General features: G+C 39.2%; 1 protein-coding gene across 1 annotated transcript in view; it reads left to right on the plus strand.

The window, feature by feature from the left end:
* Window positions 1-16,895, plus strand: part of LOC114160832 (laminin subunit beta-1-like) — a 33,036-nt gene extending 16,141 nt beyond the window's left edge. Inside the window, exons 15-33 of the mRNA XM_028043677.1 lie at window positions 1,079-1,212; window positions 2,123-2,243; window positions 2,365-2,551; window positions 3,194-3,337; window positions 3,417-3,648; window positions 4,660-4,817; window positions 4,972-5,196; window positions 6,580-6,797; window positions 8,077-8,173; window positions 9,795-10,164; window positions 10,233-10,417; window positions 10,974-11,215; window positions 11,294-11,494; window positions 11,852-11,996; window positions 12,074-12,281; window positions 13,365-13,506; window positions 14,337-14,513; window positions 14,594-14,753; window positions 15,667-16,895. Coding sequence (XP_027899478.1) covers window positions 1,079-1,212; window positions 2,123-2,243; window positions 2,365-2,551; window positions 3,194-3,337; window positions 3,417-3,648; window positions 4,660-4,817; window positions 4,972-5,196; window positions 6,580-6,797; window positions 8,077-8,173; window positions 9,795-10,164; window positions 10,233-10,417; window positions 10,974-11,215; window positions 11,294-11,494; window positions 11,852-11,996; window positions 12,074-12,281; window positions 13,365-13,506; window positions 14,337-14,513; window positions 14,594-14,753; window positions 15,667-15,803 — 3,483 coding nt within the window. The 3' untranslated portion in view covers window positions 15,804-16,895. The remainder of the gene's footprint in view (window positions 1-1,078; window positions 1,213-2,122; window positions 2,244-2,364; window positions 2,552-3,193; window positions 3,338-3,416; window positions 3,649-4,659; window positions 4,818-4,971; window positions 5,197-6,579; window positions 6,798-8,076; window positions 8,174-9,794; window positions 10,165-10,232; window positions 10,418-10,973; window positions 11,216-11,293; window positions 11,495-11,851; window positions 11,997-12,073; window positions 12,282-13,364; window positions 13,507-14,336; window positions 14,514-14,593; window positions 14,754-15,666) is intronic.

Below are 16,895 nucleotides of genomic sequence, written 5' to 3' on the forward strand. Positions count from 1 at the left end.
TGGACGATAAATTGTCCCAGAACTTATTGCGATAAATGATGATATCGTTGTTTTGAGACCATTTTTAAGTGATATGATAGTAATAATGGCATTAAAAAATGCAAGAACACATTCGCAATGATCAATAAACTTTAAATTCTAATGGACATTTAAACACTGGAACTGGAAGACATTAGAAATATCCAAAAATAAATAAATAAAGCATTATTTTCTGTATTTCAGAAATACAGAAAATAATGCTTTGATCTCAACTATACCAAAAAACAGGGATAGTTGAGACCAAAGCACCAAACTGAAGACTTTTATCATCCAGTTTTTGGTAGAAAAGAAAAGAGAAAAACAATAAATAAAGCACATGAAAATTGAGTTTCTTTTAATTTGTCATACAATTAATTGATTTATTGTTTATTGTGACAGGCATAATCTATATATGTGATCTCTTTCTAATTGAGTCTGAAGTAATTATTATCCTTCTGAAACATCAATTGTCTGTTTTTTTGACAGAGGCCGTCAGATTTTAATCACCAAGCATTTTGTAATATTTGAAAGAGTTCAACAAAGTTCTCAGGGCCTTTATTAAAGGGCACATATCATACAAAATTCACATTTTGCACTTCCATTTGGGTTTCAACTGATTCTAAAAACAGCCAAAGCGCTTAAAATTTTTTGGCAGTAGGTTAATGTGTTTTGGTGTATGAAAAATGAGCTGTTACAAAAACCTCTACAATGTAATGTCACAAATCAGCAGGCACTGCCCCTCAACTAGTCACCCACACCAACCCATGCCTATTACCCAGCAACGCGAGCCAAACCCAGGCTGCTACCGAACAACCACAGCCTAGCCCGTTACCGAGCGACCCAAACTGAGCTCCAGAAATCAACAACTCTGGTTTTGGTCAGCTTCCAAAATCAGAGGGAACGATTGTCCAACCAAAAGTCTACAATTGAACGAAACAGAGCTAACCCAAATCTGGAATGGTTGTTATGGTAACTTTGCTTTGCTGTATGAGCTCTATGAGCTCAGAATGTCTGAAAAGGACCACAGAGTAAACATATTATTGCGTGTTTGTGTTTACAGCTGCCGCAGCAGTGGGAGCAGGTGACCGTTCGGGTCGAGCGCCCCGTCTTCAACCCGCCGAGCTACACCGCTCACTGCAGCACCTCCGCCCAGAGCGGAGACGAGCAGTTCATCTCTCTCCCACCTGGATTCAGGTAAAACATTTACTGCACTTCCTGCCAGGTGTTAAGATGCCAGGGTGTCCACACATCCTTGAAAAGTTCAAAAAAGTGTAAGTTGACTAATTACAGGTCTTAAATTTTGGCATCACAGGACTATTCAATCTTGTATGTAGTTCTTTTTTGTTTTAATGGCGGTTGACAAAAAACTATAGGAAGCATTACCGCCACCAACTGGTAAGGAGTGAGGACCATATAACGGAAGAGAAATTACCCAAAAAAGAAAAAAAAGCTAGATCCCATTTCTATGCAGTGTTTTTTCTTTTGTCAGGCAAAAGTTTGAGTTGCACACAGACATCTTTACTGCGTTCTGTGACTTATGACGGAGTATTAGGGCCACGCGAGGAAAATGTAAACAATTACAAGGACAAAGTCATAATATTTTGAGAATAAAGTTGTACAACAATAAAGTGTAAATATACAAAAATACAGTTAGAATATTACAACTTTATTCTCATAATTGTATTTATCTTTTCTTAGTATAGACCTAATACTTTGTGGTAGTAATTCATGGTAGTGGCTAGCTAACTAGCGTGGCCCTAATACTCCGTCATAAGTCACAGAACGCAGTAAAGATGCGACAGACTGACGACCTGTCCAAGGTGACCCTGCCTCTCACTCGGAACGTTAGCTGGAGATACACACCAGCACCTCCCGACCCCACTAGGGATAAAGGTGTTAGAAAATGGATGGATGTTGGATGGAAGACATTTGTTTTTACCATTGGCTCGCTTTTGCTGCCAGCACACACACGAACCAGCAGAAGCCTCGACCGATCCCCTATCTTTATAGTTTTCTTTGGTCTTAAATTTCGTTCAACCTGGAATTAAAAAGTCTTAAATCTGACCCTGGATACACGCTAAACTGACCCTGATGTGTGTTGCAGGCATGTGCTGCTCGTGAGTCCGGTGTGTTTGGAGAAAGGACTGAACTACACCATCCGTCTGACTTTCCCGCGGTACTCTTCGGACAGCCACATCCAGAATCCACACACGCTCGTCGACTCTGTATGTTTTCTTTTTTTCAAAACATTTATTTGCATTGAACGCCTCCTAGAGCTCCATATAAAGTCATCTGACATTGCTCAAGCTCTGAAATACTCCCACAAACCCTCTGCTCTGTTTTTAGCTGGTGTTGATGCCCCGGGTCAGAGAGATGGAAATGTTTCATGGGATGGAGGGTGAGGAAGCGTGGGACACGTTTCAGCGCTACAGATGTTTGGAAAGCAGCCGTAGCGTCATCAAAAGCCCGATGACGGACATCTGCAATGACTACATCTTCAGCATCTCTGCTCTGCTGCACAAAGGAGCAATGAGTAAGTTACTGGTTAGGTTGTGTCTCAAGTTGTTGATTTTTGGTCCCTTAGATGATATCTTGTTTGTTTGAGGCTGTTTTTAATCTCTTTCTCAAATTTAAAGCAGAATATAAAAGTTCATGGACCACCAAAACAAAACTAATCTAAAAAGAAATCTAATAAATTCTCTTGGCTACTTCTGTGATTGCTGCTCCTTCAAACTTTTTAGCTAGTTGGATATAGTTTTACTTTTTCCATAGATGATAAATTGAGATATTCAAAACTTGGGGCATCTATTATAGCCAATCCTTGCTTTAAACTTTTTCTCAACATTACTTTAACTGACCTGTCCACTGTGTTTCTTGATCTTCATGATGCTAGTTGTAACAAACCTCTGAGGTTTTCACAAAAAGCTGAGATTAAACTACAAGCAGCTGGAAACAGTACAAGTGTTTAGTTTGCATAGTTAATCTATCTGATTATCTATCAGATAGATAGTCATTAACTATCTTTCTGATAGTTAATGACTTCTAGAAACAAATGGATCCATAAGATCTCAGTTTAGGCGTAGGAGAGTAAAGGGAGCTAAATACAAATAAAACTTTTACAAAATCCTGTATCTGCTTCCTTCTACTATGTGTTAACTATTTATTTGCCACCCAGCTTGCCACTGCGACCCTCAGGGTTCCATCAGCGGCGTGTGCGATCCCAGCGGCGGTCAGTGTCGATGTCGACCCAACGTGGTCGGCAGAAACTGCGACCACTGCGCTCCGGCTACGTTTCTGTTCAGTCCTGCTGGCTGCAGATGTGAGTGTCAGAAATCGCTTCACTTTGCTGTGCGGTGGCCCAACTCTTCTCATTAATGGTAACTTAATTTAACCCCCAGCTTGTGACTGCGACCCGCTGGGCTCCGTCACTCCTTTCTGTCACGAATCAACTGGTCAGTGTGAGTGCGTACAGGGAGCCACGGGACGCCAGTGTTCCCACTGCTTACCGGGTTTTTGGGGGTTCCCTCAGTGCCGACCGTGCCAGTGTAACGGCCACAGCGAGTACTGTCACCCTCAGACCGGAGAGTGTCAGGGGTGCAGAGACTTCACCACCGGACATCACTGTGAGAGGTACAATGTGGCGACAGTAAAGTACACCATTACTGCTGAGCCAGTGTTAAATAATTGTCCATTTGTTACTGCATGCTTTAGCATTGCAAAAGAGAAAAAGCAACGAGGAACAAACTGATTTGCAGATGGCCAAAGACACAGTTTTGCAAGTTGTAAACATAAAAATGGGCTCTGATTTTCAAAAACACGGATCACAAAACAGAGTCGTTTGGTTGTTCGGCAACAGCAGCAGCTAAAACAACGTTAAGTGCCATTCAGCCAGTCCAGCTAGAAGTTTTGATTTGTTTGATGTTTGTCGTCAGAATATTATGAATATTATATAGTAGAATATTTTCCCACAGCGGGGAAATTCAGGTTGCAACAGCAACAAACTGACAAACAACAGATGCGTTTAGGTACACAAAAAATGCATAAAAAATTAAGAATAATATACTGTACAGTAAGGACAACATTACGACATAAAAATCTTGTGCAGTTATCAAAAATAACATAATCCAGTCTAATGTGCAACTGAGTAGGATTATTTTTTAAATGTAGAAAAACGTGTATGCATATTTGTGGATTAAAATCTACTGACTAGTTGCAATGTGTGAAAATAACATTTTGTAGAAATGTTATCAAAAATGAGTAAAACTGTGCAACAGGAATGTAAACCTAGTTTGTTGGTAGCAGTGATGGTTATAGAGTCTGAGAGCAGGTGGGAGGAAGGATCTGTGATAATGCTTCTTTGTGCACTTAGGATGCAGCAATCATATGTATATTTTTCATGTTTATATTATTGTACATAACACAGTAAAAAATAGACCTCTAAATCAAGATATATAACAAAACACACAAGGGCCCAGAATGGAGCCTTGGGGAACTCCATATTTAAGTGGAGCTGCAAGTTGAGACCAAAACATCTGGAGAGTGCTGGAAGCTTCACACTGTTAATAATGAGAAACTTTGAGTTTGTAAAAACTCAGCAGAACAAATCTGAAACAAATCTGTGAAATCTCTCTCCTTTTTTAGATGTATGAATGGTTACCATGGTGACCCGGAGCTGGGATCAGGGAGCCACTGTCGCCCCTGCATGTGTCCGGACGGACCCCGCAGTGGTCGGCAGTTTGCAGACAGCTGTTACCTTCTAACCAATCAGATGGTGTGTGTGTGCAGCCACGGCTACAAAGGTGCATTTTACAGATTTGTTATTATGTAAGCAGCACAAAAGCATCATTTTGTCATGTCGTCAAGTCACACAGATCTCAAGATGTTTCACCTCTTCTACCTCCCTATAATTTACCGTTTAAAAAAAAAAAAAATCTGTTTTCTTTTGTCATCCAGGAACCAGGTGTGATGAGTGCGCCCCAGGTTATTATGGGAACCCTCTTATTCCCGGTGGCCGCTGCACGCCCTGTGATTGTAACAACAACATTGACATGCATGACCCAGGATCCTGCGATGTCCGCACAGGTGCCTGTCTCAAATGTCTGTACCACACGCAGGGCCACTCATGCCAGCAATGCAAATCGGGATATTACGGCGACGCTGCCACACAGAGCTGCCGGAGTGAGTATAGATACACAAAAAGAAACTCGGCTTATGCTTTGCTTCCATCGAGCCAGACGATTTAGGAACTTTTATAGCAGATCTTGAGCAGTGATTCTTCAAACCTTCTGAACTTTTGTGGTATATATTCATTGCTTTTTCAAATATGTTAAAGTTAAGTTCTTCCTCATGTCTTCTTATATCTTGTAGTAAATACGCATTTCTAACACATACTATAGCAACATGGGATCAAAAGAAAATGGAGCTTAGCTCTTACAATTTAAATCCAAAGGAGCCTTTAACTGAAAACATTATATCGTTACAGGATACTTTCTACAATTTAGATGTACTTTTCTAGAAATTACAGACAATGTTCCCAAATCCAAAGTGTATTTTCCAGAATTTAAAAGTTACTTTTTCTGAAGGTTTGTGGTTACATTTTGTGCTAGACTTTAGAAAAAGCTTAAATGGGCAGTAGTTTTGGGGCCCTCAAAAAAGATAGTTTTTTTGTGTGTACTGTTGTTTTACAAATATTGCACCTCATATTAAAGATGGCCATGAGGTGTTTAATTGAAATGTTATTAGATTTTTAGTAAACATTAAAATATTTAAAAATGACCTTTTTGAGACCAAGATGGAGTCATATGCCAGACATTTGATAGCAGCCATTCTTCAAATTTGCAGCTTATTAATGTTCTGCAATTTGTAGTTTTTATTTTGCATAGAGCACCAAAACCGGCCCCAGCCCAGGGGCCCTTATTCTTCTAAGAACCCTGGCTACATTCCCTGAAGTTTAAGGAAATTAAATTAACTATAGTGACTCTAACCCTATAGTTTAGCATATTTGAATGTGCAAGTTACTTTTCAAAGATTAAAAGGGACATTTTGCACATTTTTATACTTAAATTTGGGTTTCTGCTGCTTCTAAAAACAACCCAGGCGCTTAAAAAACAAACACCCAACTGTTTTTTGGCAATAAGTTAATGTTTTTTGGTATTTGGAAAATGAGCCGTTTCAAAAAACCTCACGAATGTTCAGTTGACATTCCAGCGTTACCTAGCAACCCCCGCCGAGCCCAGCCCCGTCACCTAGCAACCCAGCTGGAGCTCCATCACTTTTAGCTCCATCTTAACCTTTTAAAGAAAATGTAATAGGTGACCTTTAACTAATGGGTACTTTTTGTAACTGGTCTTTAAAATGTGTTGATTTAAAACTTGATACTGAAATTTGGCATAACTCTGCAGAACCTAGAGCTTTTCTTGGAGCTTACAGGTTACTTTTGGAGGCTGGTTTGGGTGTATTATGAATTAATTTCAGAAAGCCTGAACACCACTTTAAAAGATTCAAGAAAGTCTGACTTCCTAGAAGTAAATATAACATATGCCTTGTCTTCCTTTTTAAAAGAGTGCATGTGCAACTCATTGGGGACGACATCTTACGTCTGTCCAACCCCTGACGACTGCCGCTGTGACCAGCATAATGGCCAGTGTTCCTGCCTGCCCAACGTGGTCGGGCAGAACTGTGACCGCTGCGCTCCCAATACGTGGAACCTCGCCACCGGAACGGGCTGCCAACGCTGCGACTGCGACCCTATCCACGCTGTCGGGTCTTCCTGCAATGTGGTGAGTCAGATGCAAAGCAAAACTTCAGTCATAGCATGAGCAAAATATTTTAGATTTTAGGTAGGCTGATGATGAGGTAAGTTACGGCATGTTGGAGGAGGAGGATCAGAACTGGGCTATTGGTATTGTCATCTAAAGCAGGTGAGCAATTAAGGTGTTTTCAGTTTGACTGGTAATGAAAATTGAAAGATCTGTTACATTTTCAGCTGCTGTGGTTTACTTTCACACTGCACTGTCAAAAAGTCCAAACAAATTTAAAACCCTGTTCCCCACCTCACCTGTGGTGGCGCTGCACCAATAACTACAGAAGGAAATGACCCATGAAATGTAAACAAAAATGGAGTAGGATTTCTCTTTTGTTGTTGGTATAAGATCAACAACAAAAGAGTCACAAGCCTTTACTCCCGCTAGCGCTAAACTAGTGCATTTGTTTTAGATCTATTTACCCAGAATGCCCTGCACTAGTTTATAGTGTTTAATAGTTTTTGGAGAAAGCAGGAAAACTGAAGGAGGAGACCAATTAAAACGGAGGGGCCTGATCAAAGTGAAGGATCTGAAAACCAAATGGGAAAGAAGCCTGAAAATATTCTAAGATAAATAAGTTAAAATTTACAAGACAAGGAAAATTAAATAATAACAGATAAATATGATCAAACAGAAATTGAAACGCTGGAGGAACGTGTCGGATTTTGAAAAAAATCACAGGAAAATTGAAGCAACTAGTGAATAAGTCTGCCATACGGATCTAAAACCAGAATTTAAAGACCAAGAAATAACCAAACTAAATCCCAAAGCAGCCAGTAACTGACTCGAACTCTAAGTGCTGCTCTACTGAGCTGCTGCTGCCAGAGTTTTTCCATAGATCAACACGGGAATTTTACACAGGGGAAAACAGCAGGGTTCTCTTATCTTTCCACTAAACACTATGATCTCTGTTTGTGTAACTCCTTTGATATATTCACCACAGCTATAAGGGCATTCTTCCATTTTCTGCTTTCCTTTTGCTTTGCTTTCAATAACCGCACACATGTGTATACAAAAAACTGAAATGTTACTCTCTCACAAACCTTTGTGTTTACTGGCTTCTCTCCAGCAGAGGAAGGAAGTCTCAGAATACACAGTGGAACAACTGAATGCACATTTAATTCAGAGGCTAAAAAAGCAACTACAAAACTCCATTGTCTCTGCACCAAAAAGCCTTGAAAATTACCACTTTCTGCACAGTGTTAGGCTAAAATTCATGTGAATTAACTGGATTTGTGTTGTTGCCTTCCTGTAGGTTACGGGTCAGTGTGTGTGCAAACCGGGTTTCAGTGGCAGGACGTGTCGAGAATGCAAAGAGCTGTTCTGGGGAAATCCAGAGGTCAAATGTCACGGTAGGACTTTATCACTCATCACAAGCACCTACAGCACATTTGAGAGAATCTAAAATCTAGTGTTAAATCACAATTAGTCGATTATTAAACTAATCAACTAATTTAGTAAATCAATTAATCATTAACTGGTGTATACAGACTCTAAAAAAGACCATTTACTCAAAGAACAACATATTCATTGCAGTGAGTAAGCCAAAACACAAAAATATATAAATTTTTTTATAGAAGATAAAGAAAACTTTATCTGTAAATATGTTCTACCAAAATCTCCATGTCATAGTTTTAGCTTCACCCGCTAATAATTGCTGCAATAAATCTCTTTAAGCACCTTCTGCTATCCAGTTATTAATTGATTAATCCAATAAATAGTCAACAGATCAGGCCTGTTCACATGTTGAGTATTTTTTTAGCTGCAAATTCATCTTCTTCTACAAATGGAATGGAATCCTGTTAATGCATGTTAAGCAATATTTTAAAAAGAAATTGAATTGTTTATTTGCCTATTTTAATGTATTTCTAATAACTTTTAATAGTTTTTTTTTTTTAAATGCTTAAATGAGAAATCTGCAGAATTTCAGTTTTCTAAAAATAATTTTTAGATTAAATCAATAACTAAAATAACTGTTAGTAGCAGCCCTGCTAAAGTCCAGATCCAACTCAATCCAAACGTAATTTAAGGTGTTTAATCTGTGGTTTTGTTGCTCAAACTGCTGATTGTTTCCAACTTAGTGGCACAGTAGCTGGAAACAGAAAACGCCAAAGACATGGCCACAAATGGGATAGATATGGGAGAAACCACACTCATGAGAACCAGATGTCCTCAGATTCCCAAGCATCCCTGTTTTGTCATGGAACAGATTCCTAATATTCTCCAGCTGCACCTATGCTGGTCTGTTGAGCTGCTACACCAGCTGTATGCTGCTTCCTATCTGCACATGACTCAGTAATGCGCCTGCTTCATGGGAAACGGTGTGAGAAATGAGTGGGAGGGATGTTCTCTGCTCTTACAGTATCTCAGATTCGTACCATTGGTTACTATGTGTAAATTTCAGTCTAATATGCGTTTCTAAAGACAAACATATTGTGTGATCATGACAGAAACATTTGTATTAGGTTTCAATGGAGCAGCGATGGTTAAAAACTCTGCATTCCTTCTGCCTGACTCATAACCATTCTTTGTCTCAAAGGACGGAAGGAAAGCCTGTTGTTTATTTTTTTTGTGCAAGGACCAGAACTTGAGAGGTTAACAAGACCTTTTTGTATTCAAGCGTAAAATTTCTGGTTGTAGATGAAACGTTTAAATAAGTTCACACCAGAGACAGAGAAAGTTACACTGAAAGTCGATTCTGCAAAGTACAGGATGTCTACACATCCTTAAAAAATCATAAATTTGTGTATCTAAAACGGAGATCTTAAAATGTCTTAAATTTATTGAAAAACAGAAACTATAAAATTTAAAGTAACCTCATAAAAACAACTCAATCCCCTCCATTAATTTCCCAAAATAACTTCCACACCTCTTGTGTGATCTACCAAATCTTACTCTAAGTTCAAACTTCCAAGCAGTAATCGTCATAGAACCAAAAACTGACCTTAATGCTTATTTTCTTTGCGATACCAGCTTGCGACTGTGAACCCGAGGGAATCTCCAGTGGTCAGTGTCATCGAGCCACAGGGCAATGTGCCTGCTTAGAAGGCTTCTCCGGCCGTCGCTGTGACCGCTGCGCCAGGGGCTACAAGGGGGACTTCCCCATCTGCGAACCCTGCCACCAGTGCTTCTCCGTCTGGGACACCGTTGTAGGCGAGCTGACCAATCAGACTCGTCGTCTGGAGGCCCAAGTTACCGAGCTGCTAACCACTGGAGTGACGGCGCCATACAAGGAGCTGATCAGCAGTCTGGAGAGAAATGCCAAGGCTGTCAGGGAGATCGTGCTAAACAAGACCGCTTCAGAGAAGCTGGAGAACATCCAAGACCTGATACATCTGATCAAGTATGTGATAACATCGAAACAGCAGGATCAAATTTACAGTTTGCTTCAATATCTCATTGTGTTCCCAGCGGAGTGGTGTCGTTCCTCAACGGGAATCTGAGCACAACACAGGAAGACCTGAATCATGTTAACGATGTAGCAAACACAACGGAAACAAACTTGGATGTACTGACCGAGGAGGCCAACAAGCTGGAGCAACATGTCCAAATGCTCATGCAGCAAGTCCACAACACCAAGAACGCCAACATCCATGGTGAGAAAAATACTTCCTCATAATCACGTCATGCTTAGTTACACTACAGTCCAACAGATTTCAAAGGGATCTATTATAAGAAATTCCCTTTTTGCATGATTTTGTGCTTCCATTTGGGCCTCAACTAGGCCTGTCGCGATAAACGATAAATCAATTAATCGTACGATAAATTAAAACTATCGACGTCATTTCAATTATCGGCATTATCGTCTCTTCCGTCCTTTTTCTCTTTCTGTTGATGACACCGAATGAAAAAAGGCTCAACTCCGGTGCTCTCCACTGACTCCTCCCTTCCTCATTTCTTGGCTAGGAGCTTATTTGGATTTAAAGTAACAGAGGCCCTAAAACAGCTCATTCTGAAAGGAGCTAGAATAGGCAGAACTGAGCAGACTAAAATCTCATTATCTACACAATGGGTCTTCAAAGAAGTCTGGTTGGTTAGTCCAAAATACTCCGATTACTTCAGTTTCACTGACTTCAAATGAAAATGAACCAGGTTTGTTGTTCAGCTTTTTCTTTAAGAATAAATTTGATTCCTCAACTTTGTGGTTTGTAGGAGCCATGAACACAATTTCTGCTGCACACATGGAGTCCCAAGATGCAGAGCTTCGCTCCAATGCCGCAACCAGTGATCCTGGCAACACTCTGGAGCAGTCAGCTGCATTACGGAAAGCCACTGAGGACAAACTGAGCAGTAGTCAGAGGGAGTTTGACCGGAAACACCAAAGAAACGCGCAGAAGCTGGACAAGCTGTCCAAAGAGTTGGACATGTTTGACTTGTCCTCGCTTAGTGAGAAGGTGAGAGACACTGGGAGGTGTAATCAAGTCAACACAACCTCAGCTGGTCGCCAGCGTCTTATCGTGATGCTTTTGTAGATGTGTGGCGGCTCAGGTGAAGGGGAGAGCTGCTCCACCTGCGGCGGATTCGGGTGTGACAGGGAGGACGGAGCGCCCCACTGTGGAGGGGAGGGATGCACCGGTTTCGTCACAACGTCTCAAACTGCCCTGAAATCCTCCCTGAAGCTGGGCCAGGAGATCCAGCAGGCCATGGAGGAGGTGGACAAGCTCTCCAGGATGGTGAGAGGAAGAATGGAGGGAATCAGGATGCACCTGAGCAGGAATAGGAGGGAAAAATACTTCAGTGCATTTATACGTTTATTTATCATACATCCATCTGTTTGTTGATTATCCATCATCCATCTATCCATCCATCATCCGTTTGTTGATCATCCATCTGTTTGTTGATCATCCATCCATCAGTCTGTTGATTATCCAACCCTTATCCGTCCATTTGTTGATTATCCATCCATCAACTGTAAAATGTAGACTTTAAATCTGGGCTGAATTTATCATAAACTCTGAAAATTTAAGTCTGGAAAAAAACTAAAATCCTGCCAGAACAGAGAGAGCTGATAGATATTTTTTTACGGTCAGGTTTGGGAAGCAAACATCCGCGCAAATGAGGCCAAAGCGAAGGCGATGGATGTGCTGATCTCATCCAATCGCAGCAAAGAGAGAGTAGAGCAGAGCAACAAGCAACTCCGTGACCTCATCAAAGAGATCCGCGACCTTTTGACCAGTAAGTTTATCACCATCTCCTCAGCTAACCGCAGTTTAGAGAGCAAAATAACAGCAGGTTTGTTTCTGATGGAGCAGATGAGAAGGCAGATGCTTCTGTGATCGAGGCGGTGGCCAATGAGGTGCTGGCTCTGGAGATGCCGACATCGGCGGAGAAGCTGCGGGAGCTGACCAATGAGATCAGGGAGAAGGTGGGCACTCTGACCAGTGTGGAGGAGATCCTCAGTCAGAGCGCCAAAGACATCCGAAGTGCAGAATCTCTCCTGACTTGGGCCAAATCAGCAAGGTAACTCCCAGAGTCCTGTTCTTCATAGTTTCACTTCCAGAGTGACAGATTTGTTGCTATATTTTAGAGGTTTCTTTATATTTAAAGAAACAGTTTTAAGATCATACTTTCATATGCACCTTTACAAGAGTGTGACAAACCTATTTATACTACAAATACAAGTGACAACTATAAATTAATTTTAATTAGCGTCACATTTTCCAATTTTGTAAGTCAAAGATACCCAAACCAAATGACAAAATTCAGGCAGTTCAGATGAATAAAATGAAAACAAATCAGAACACTAACCTGAGCTCACGTATTTGAAGAAACTGTTAAGAAATGTAGTTTTGGATTAAAAAGAACGAACAATAAAGCTGCAAAAATGGCTAAAAAGTATAAGCCACTGATGCATAATGTCCCATTTGTTGGATAATTGTTTTAAAATTAACATTAGTTTTCCTCCAACATAAAATCAAAACTTAAAAATGTCAATATTAATAAATTTGTAGATGATTGACTTTACCATTCAGTGCACTTACACTGGTTTTCCAGGAGATGGAGTCAGAGTTCTCTAATGTTTTAATATAAAAGATGCAAAAACTATTTCTTTCTCTATTCGACATTCACTCAAACTAAAATCTGATCCATTTAGGTCAGCTAGGATTACTTAAACTATTTTACTACTTTATTTCCAGTTTTAAATATTAAGTTTAACGCCTTTGGGCAATCTGGGAAAGCCCAGATGATGGTTACATTGCTCGTAATGCACAACATTTAAATAACTGGAGGCAAATATGTGGAGACATTTTAAGACACATGAATGGAAATAGAGAAGAGAATTAATATATGAATTAATTTTATAGTTTTGTGTGTAGAAAACTGTACAGAAAATGGATTTTAATTTGGAGTGCTCAGATATGCCATTTTGGAACATAAACCCAACTCAGATTTGGATTTATGCTCCAAGTCTGAAATGCGGACGAATACTACTAAGGAACATAGGAGAGGTAATTCAAGAAAGTCATGGAACAGAAAAACTGTATTTATGAATTAAATACATAATTTAATTATGTATTAAACTTAGTTTTTTTCTTTCATTAGTGAGGAGGCATCAAATGTGACGGTGATGGCGCACACAGTGAAGGCGGCGTTGGAAAAGACTGAGCGTGCTCAGAGCATCGCCATGGACGCCATTCAGCTGGCCAATAACAACACAAAAGAAACCACAGACCTGATCAACTCTGTGAGTTTGACCAATAAAAAGCATAAAGTCATTAAAAAAATCAATTCGTCCAATATTGAATGCAACACATAACATTCACATTTTGTACATTTTTGTACTTCCACTGCTTCTAAAAACAAGAGCTTAACAAAAGCAGCCAGTCGTTTTACCACCACATAATGGCTGCTGGAAAAGACAAATGCTCTGTTGTTGACTTTCCATCCAGAAACCACTTGCTTATTGTTGGTTGCGCTGGAGGTTCTACTAAGGCTTTTCAACGATGTACGGTTGTATAACTGCGCATGTTTGCAGCCATTTTTATGCGCAAGTGTAAACGTTGAGTTAGGTGGGCGTGGCCAGCAGCAGCTTATTTGGATTTAAAGTGGCAAGACAGACTAAAATTATGATGCTGTATTAAGGTCATTGTAGATAGAAAAAAGGGAGTAGGCTTTTTACAAAAAACTTGGAAATTTTGTAATTAATTTACAAAATATTTTAGAATAAAAAGAACATAAAGTCAGAAAGTCAAAAATTTGCAAAAAAAAAAAAAAAAAAACATCAAATTTTGAGATGTCAGAAATTTTATGGAAAAATATTGCAAATTTGAGATTGAAAAGTCAAAAATTGGCTCACAAAAACGTTCAAATTTTGAAGTAAATTCAGAAATTTTCTTGAATAATTTGGAAATTTCTGTTTCAAAAGTAAAAAATTATTGACTTTTGGAGCTCCGAAATGTCCTTGTTTTATCTAAAGAATTTCTGAGATTAATCTCAAAATTCTCATTATCTAAGAAAAATTTTGTCCAAAAAAAAATCTAATGAACATGTTTTGAAAATGGGTTTATGTTTCAGGTCGAATCAGAGACGGTACAATCGGAGCTGAAGCTCAGTGAGACCACCGGTCGTCTGTTGGAGCTGGAGCATGAGGTGGGACTGCTGAGGCAGAACAACCTGGAGATGAACCAGAAGCTGGAAACGGCTGAGCGGGTCTCCCAACGGGCCAAAGCGATCGCAGAAGAGGCTCAAAAGGTCTCAAACCTTTACCAACCTGGGAGCTGATAACTTATGTTAAAGATTTAGACTTTTATTTTCCTCCTCTGTCTGTGTAGGAGTTTGATGAGGACCTGAAGGATAAACTGGAGGTGGTGGAAGACTACATGGAGGACAAAGGGGAGTCGGTGCTGCAGGCGAGGAGCAAAGCTGATGAGCTGCAGCGAGAAGCCAGAGAGCTGATCACACAGAGCAACAGCAAGCTGCAGAGACTCAGAGGTGAACCGTCTCAGAATCATAACCAATAAAGATTTTATGTCCACGTTGATTAATGAGTTAGTCTAAAGCTGATTGATCTTAATGATTAATTGATCAACTACCATAAAAAAAACTTGGGTTTTCTTGTAGCATGACAGATAATTTTTCTTAATATGTTGAATTAAAAAAAAAAAAAAACCCTAAAGATTACATTTCAACAAAGTTTGTGTCAATTGTATTAAATGCTGACTGAATAAACATAAAATAGTTTTTTCATATTAGTAAACTTAAAAAATAAAAGATCAAAAGAATAAACTATATGGAAGACTTAACCCTCATGAACAGAGAGATTTTCAGGGCCGCAGACTTTATTTGCCTCTCTTATCTACATTCAGTAGAGAGCGAAACTTTGTTGCTAGCTGTGCTTCGGAGCAAATCTGTGATTTTTTTGTTGAAAAGTTAACGTTACTCCGTTACGAAGCACGGCTGAATTGGCGCTATTAAAGTGAAACTTAAAGGAACTTTAAGTGTTAAGTGTTTATATTTCTAAACAGAACCGCATAAAGTGCGTTTTGCGTCCCAAAAAAAACGTTTGGACCGTTTCTGTTTCCGGTTCAGGGAGGCGGCCTCCGCCATTTTGTTTACAACTCCTCTTAAAGGTGACCAATGGCGCCATCTTCTGGATGGCGGCCAAACTACAACACTAAAAGAAGGTCTAACGGACGTTATTAGTTAATTGAGGCGAACTCATTTTAATCTAATAAAATTTTAATTGACAACTATTTGTCAGTCTGTTAATTGTTTGCTTTCCTAATAATTATATTTTAAAAACCTAGAGACAGATAAAATAAAACTAAACGCCTATTAAGCAATTGGTTTTTTTTGTTGTTGTTTTTATCTTTTAATTAAATAAACATTTATATTTTTCTTTTAGAGCTGGAGAACTCCTACGAAGCCAACCAGCAGGTTCTGGAGGAGAAAGCAGAAGAGCTGGCCGAGCTGGAGCGAACAGCCCGCCTCATCCTGGATGAGATCAGCCAAAAAGTGTCGCTTTACAGCAGCTGTCAGTGATCAAATCATCACCAGCAGGGAAAGCTTAAGCCATGTCATCCTTTAAAGTTGCCAAAAAAAACATCAGTGTTGAAATAATTAAACCACAATAAGCCAGCATGACCTCAAAACTAAAAATGTGTTGAGTTTTAAACACATTTGGTTACACGGGTAACCATTTCACTGAAAGCATAATAAAGAATATATTTGACTTTATATGTACTTAATGTGTCCAGGTATTTGTTTATAAACAGTACAGAAGCCAATATTTTAATAAAGGAAATCATAAAAGCAATTCTACTAGTTTCTTTTGAGTCTTTAAAATACATTTAAAGGTTTAGCTGAGTAAAGAGGCCCCTGCATGAGGCCCTAAAAGTAAAATATAAAATTATAAAACTGATTAATAGAACAGTGACCTATTAAACCGGCCAGTCAGAAAAGAAATTTGTTTCCACAGAACTATACGTTTTAATTATTTGTACTTTTAAATAGATGATGTCAAAGGAAAACAATATTGCACTGATTCAATTTTAAAAATTAAATTAAATAGATTCACACACAGTTTGCTATGTCTCAGGTGTTACTTTCCGGTAAATTAAATAATGGATTACAGCTGAAGAAAACAGAAAATAAGCCTCTTATTTTTAGAATAATGCATAACACTCACTGTTACAGTTTAGTACTCAAAAAGTACTTTAACTGTAAATCCAGCTTTGTAAATCCTTTAAATAATATGACACTGAAGTTCAGATTCAAGTTCCGATGCGACAACAATGGCCAATCAGAAGAGAGATGTTTTTGTTACGTTTAGAGTCAACGGAAATTTTGTGCTCTCGGTGTAGCCGCTTTGTTATTACTTGGCACTTATAGATGTGTTTATTTTTTGTCTTTAATTGTCTATAAATATGGAATATGTGTATCAGTTTAGCATTCAAATCTTTGTTCCATTCTAGCTGGGGAAGGTAATACACCAAAAACTTGCTAACCAATCGCCATCAATCACGAAGAAGCAGCGGCGACTCTTTCAGGACGGTTTGAGTTTATGCAGATGTCAGCTTCGTATCTGATTTAAATGTTCACAAACAGCCAAAAAGCTGAATCATAACAAAAAAA

The sequence above is a fragment of the Xiphophorus couchianus genome, chromosome 17 (genome assembly GCF_001444195.1).
Source record: "Xiphophorus couchianus chromosome 17, X_couchianus-1.0, whole genome shotgun sequence".
Classification (NCBI taxonomy): Eukaryota; Metazoa; Chordata; class Actinopteri; order Cyprinodontiformes; family Poeciliidae; genus Xiphophorus; species Xiphophorus couchianus.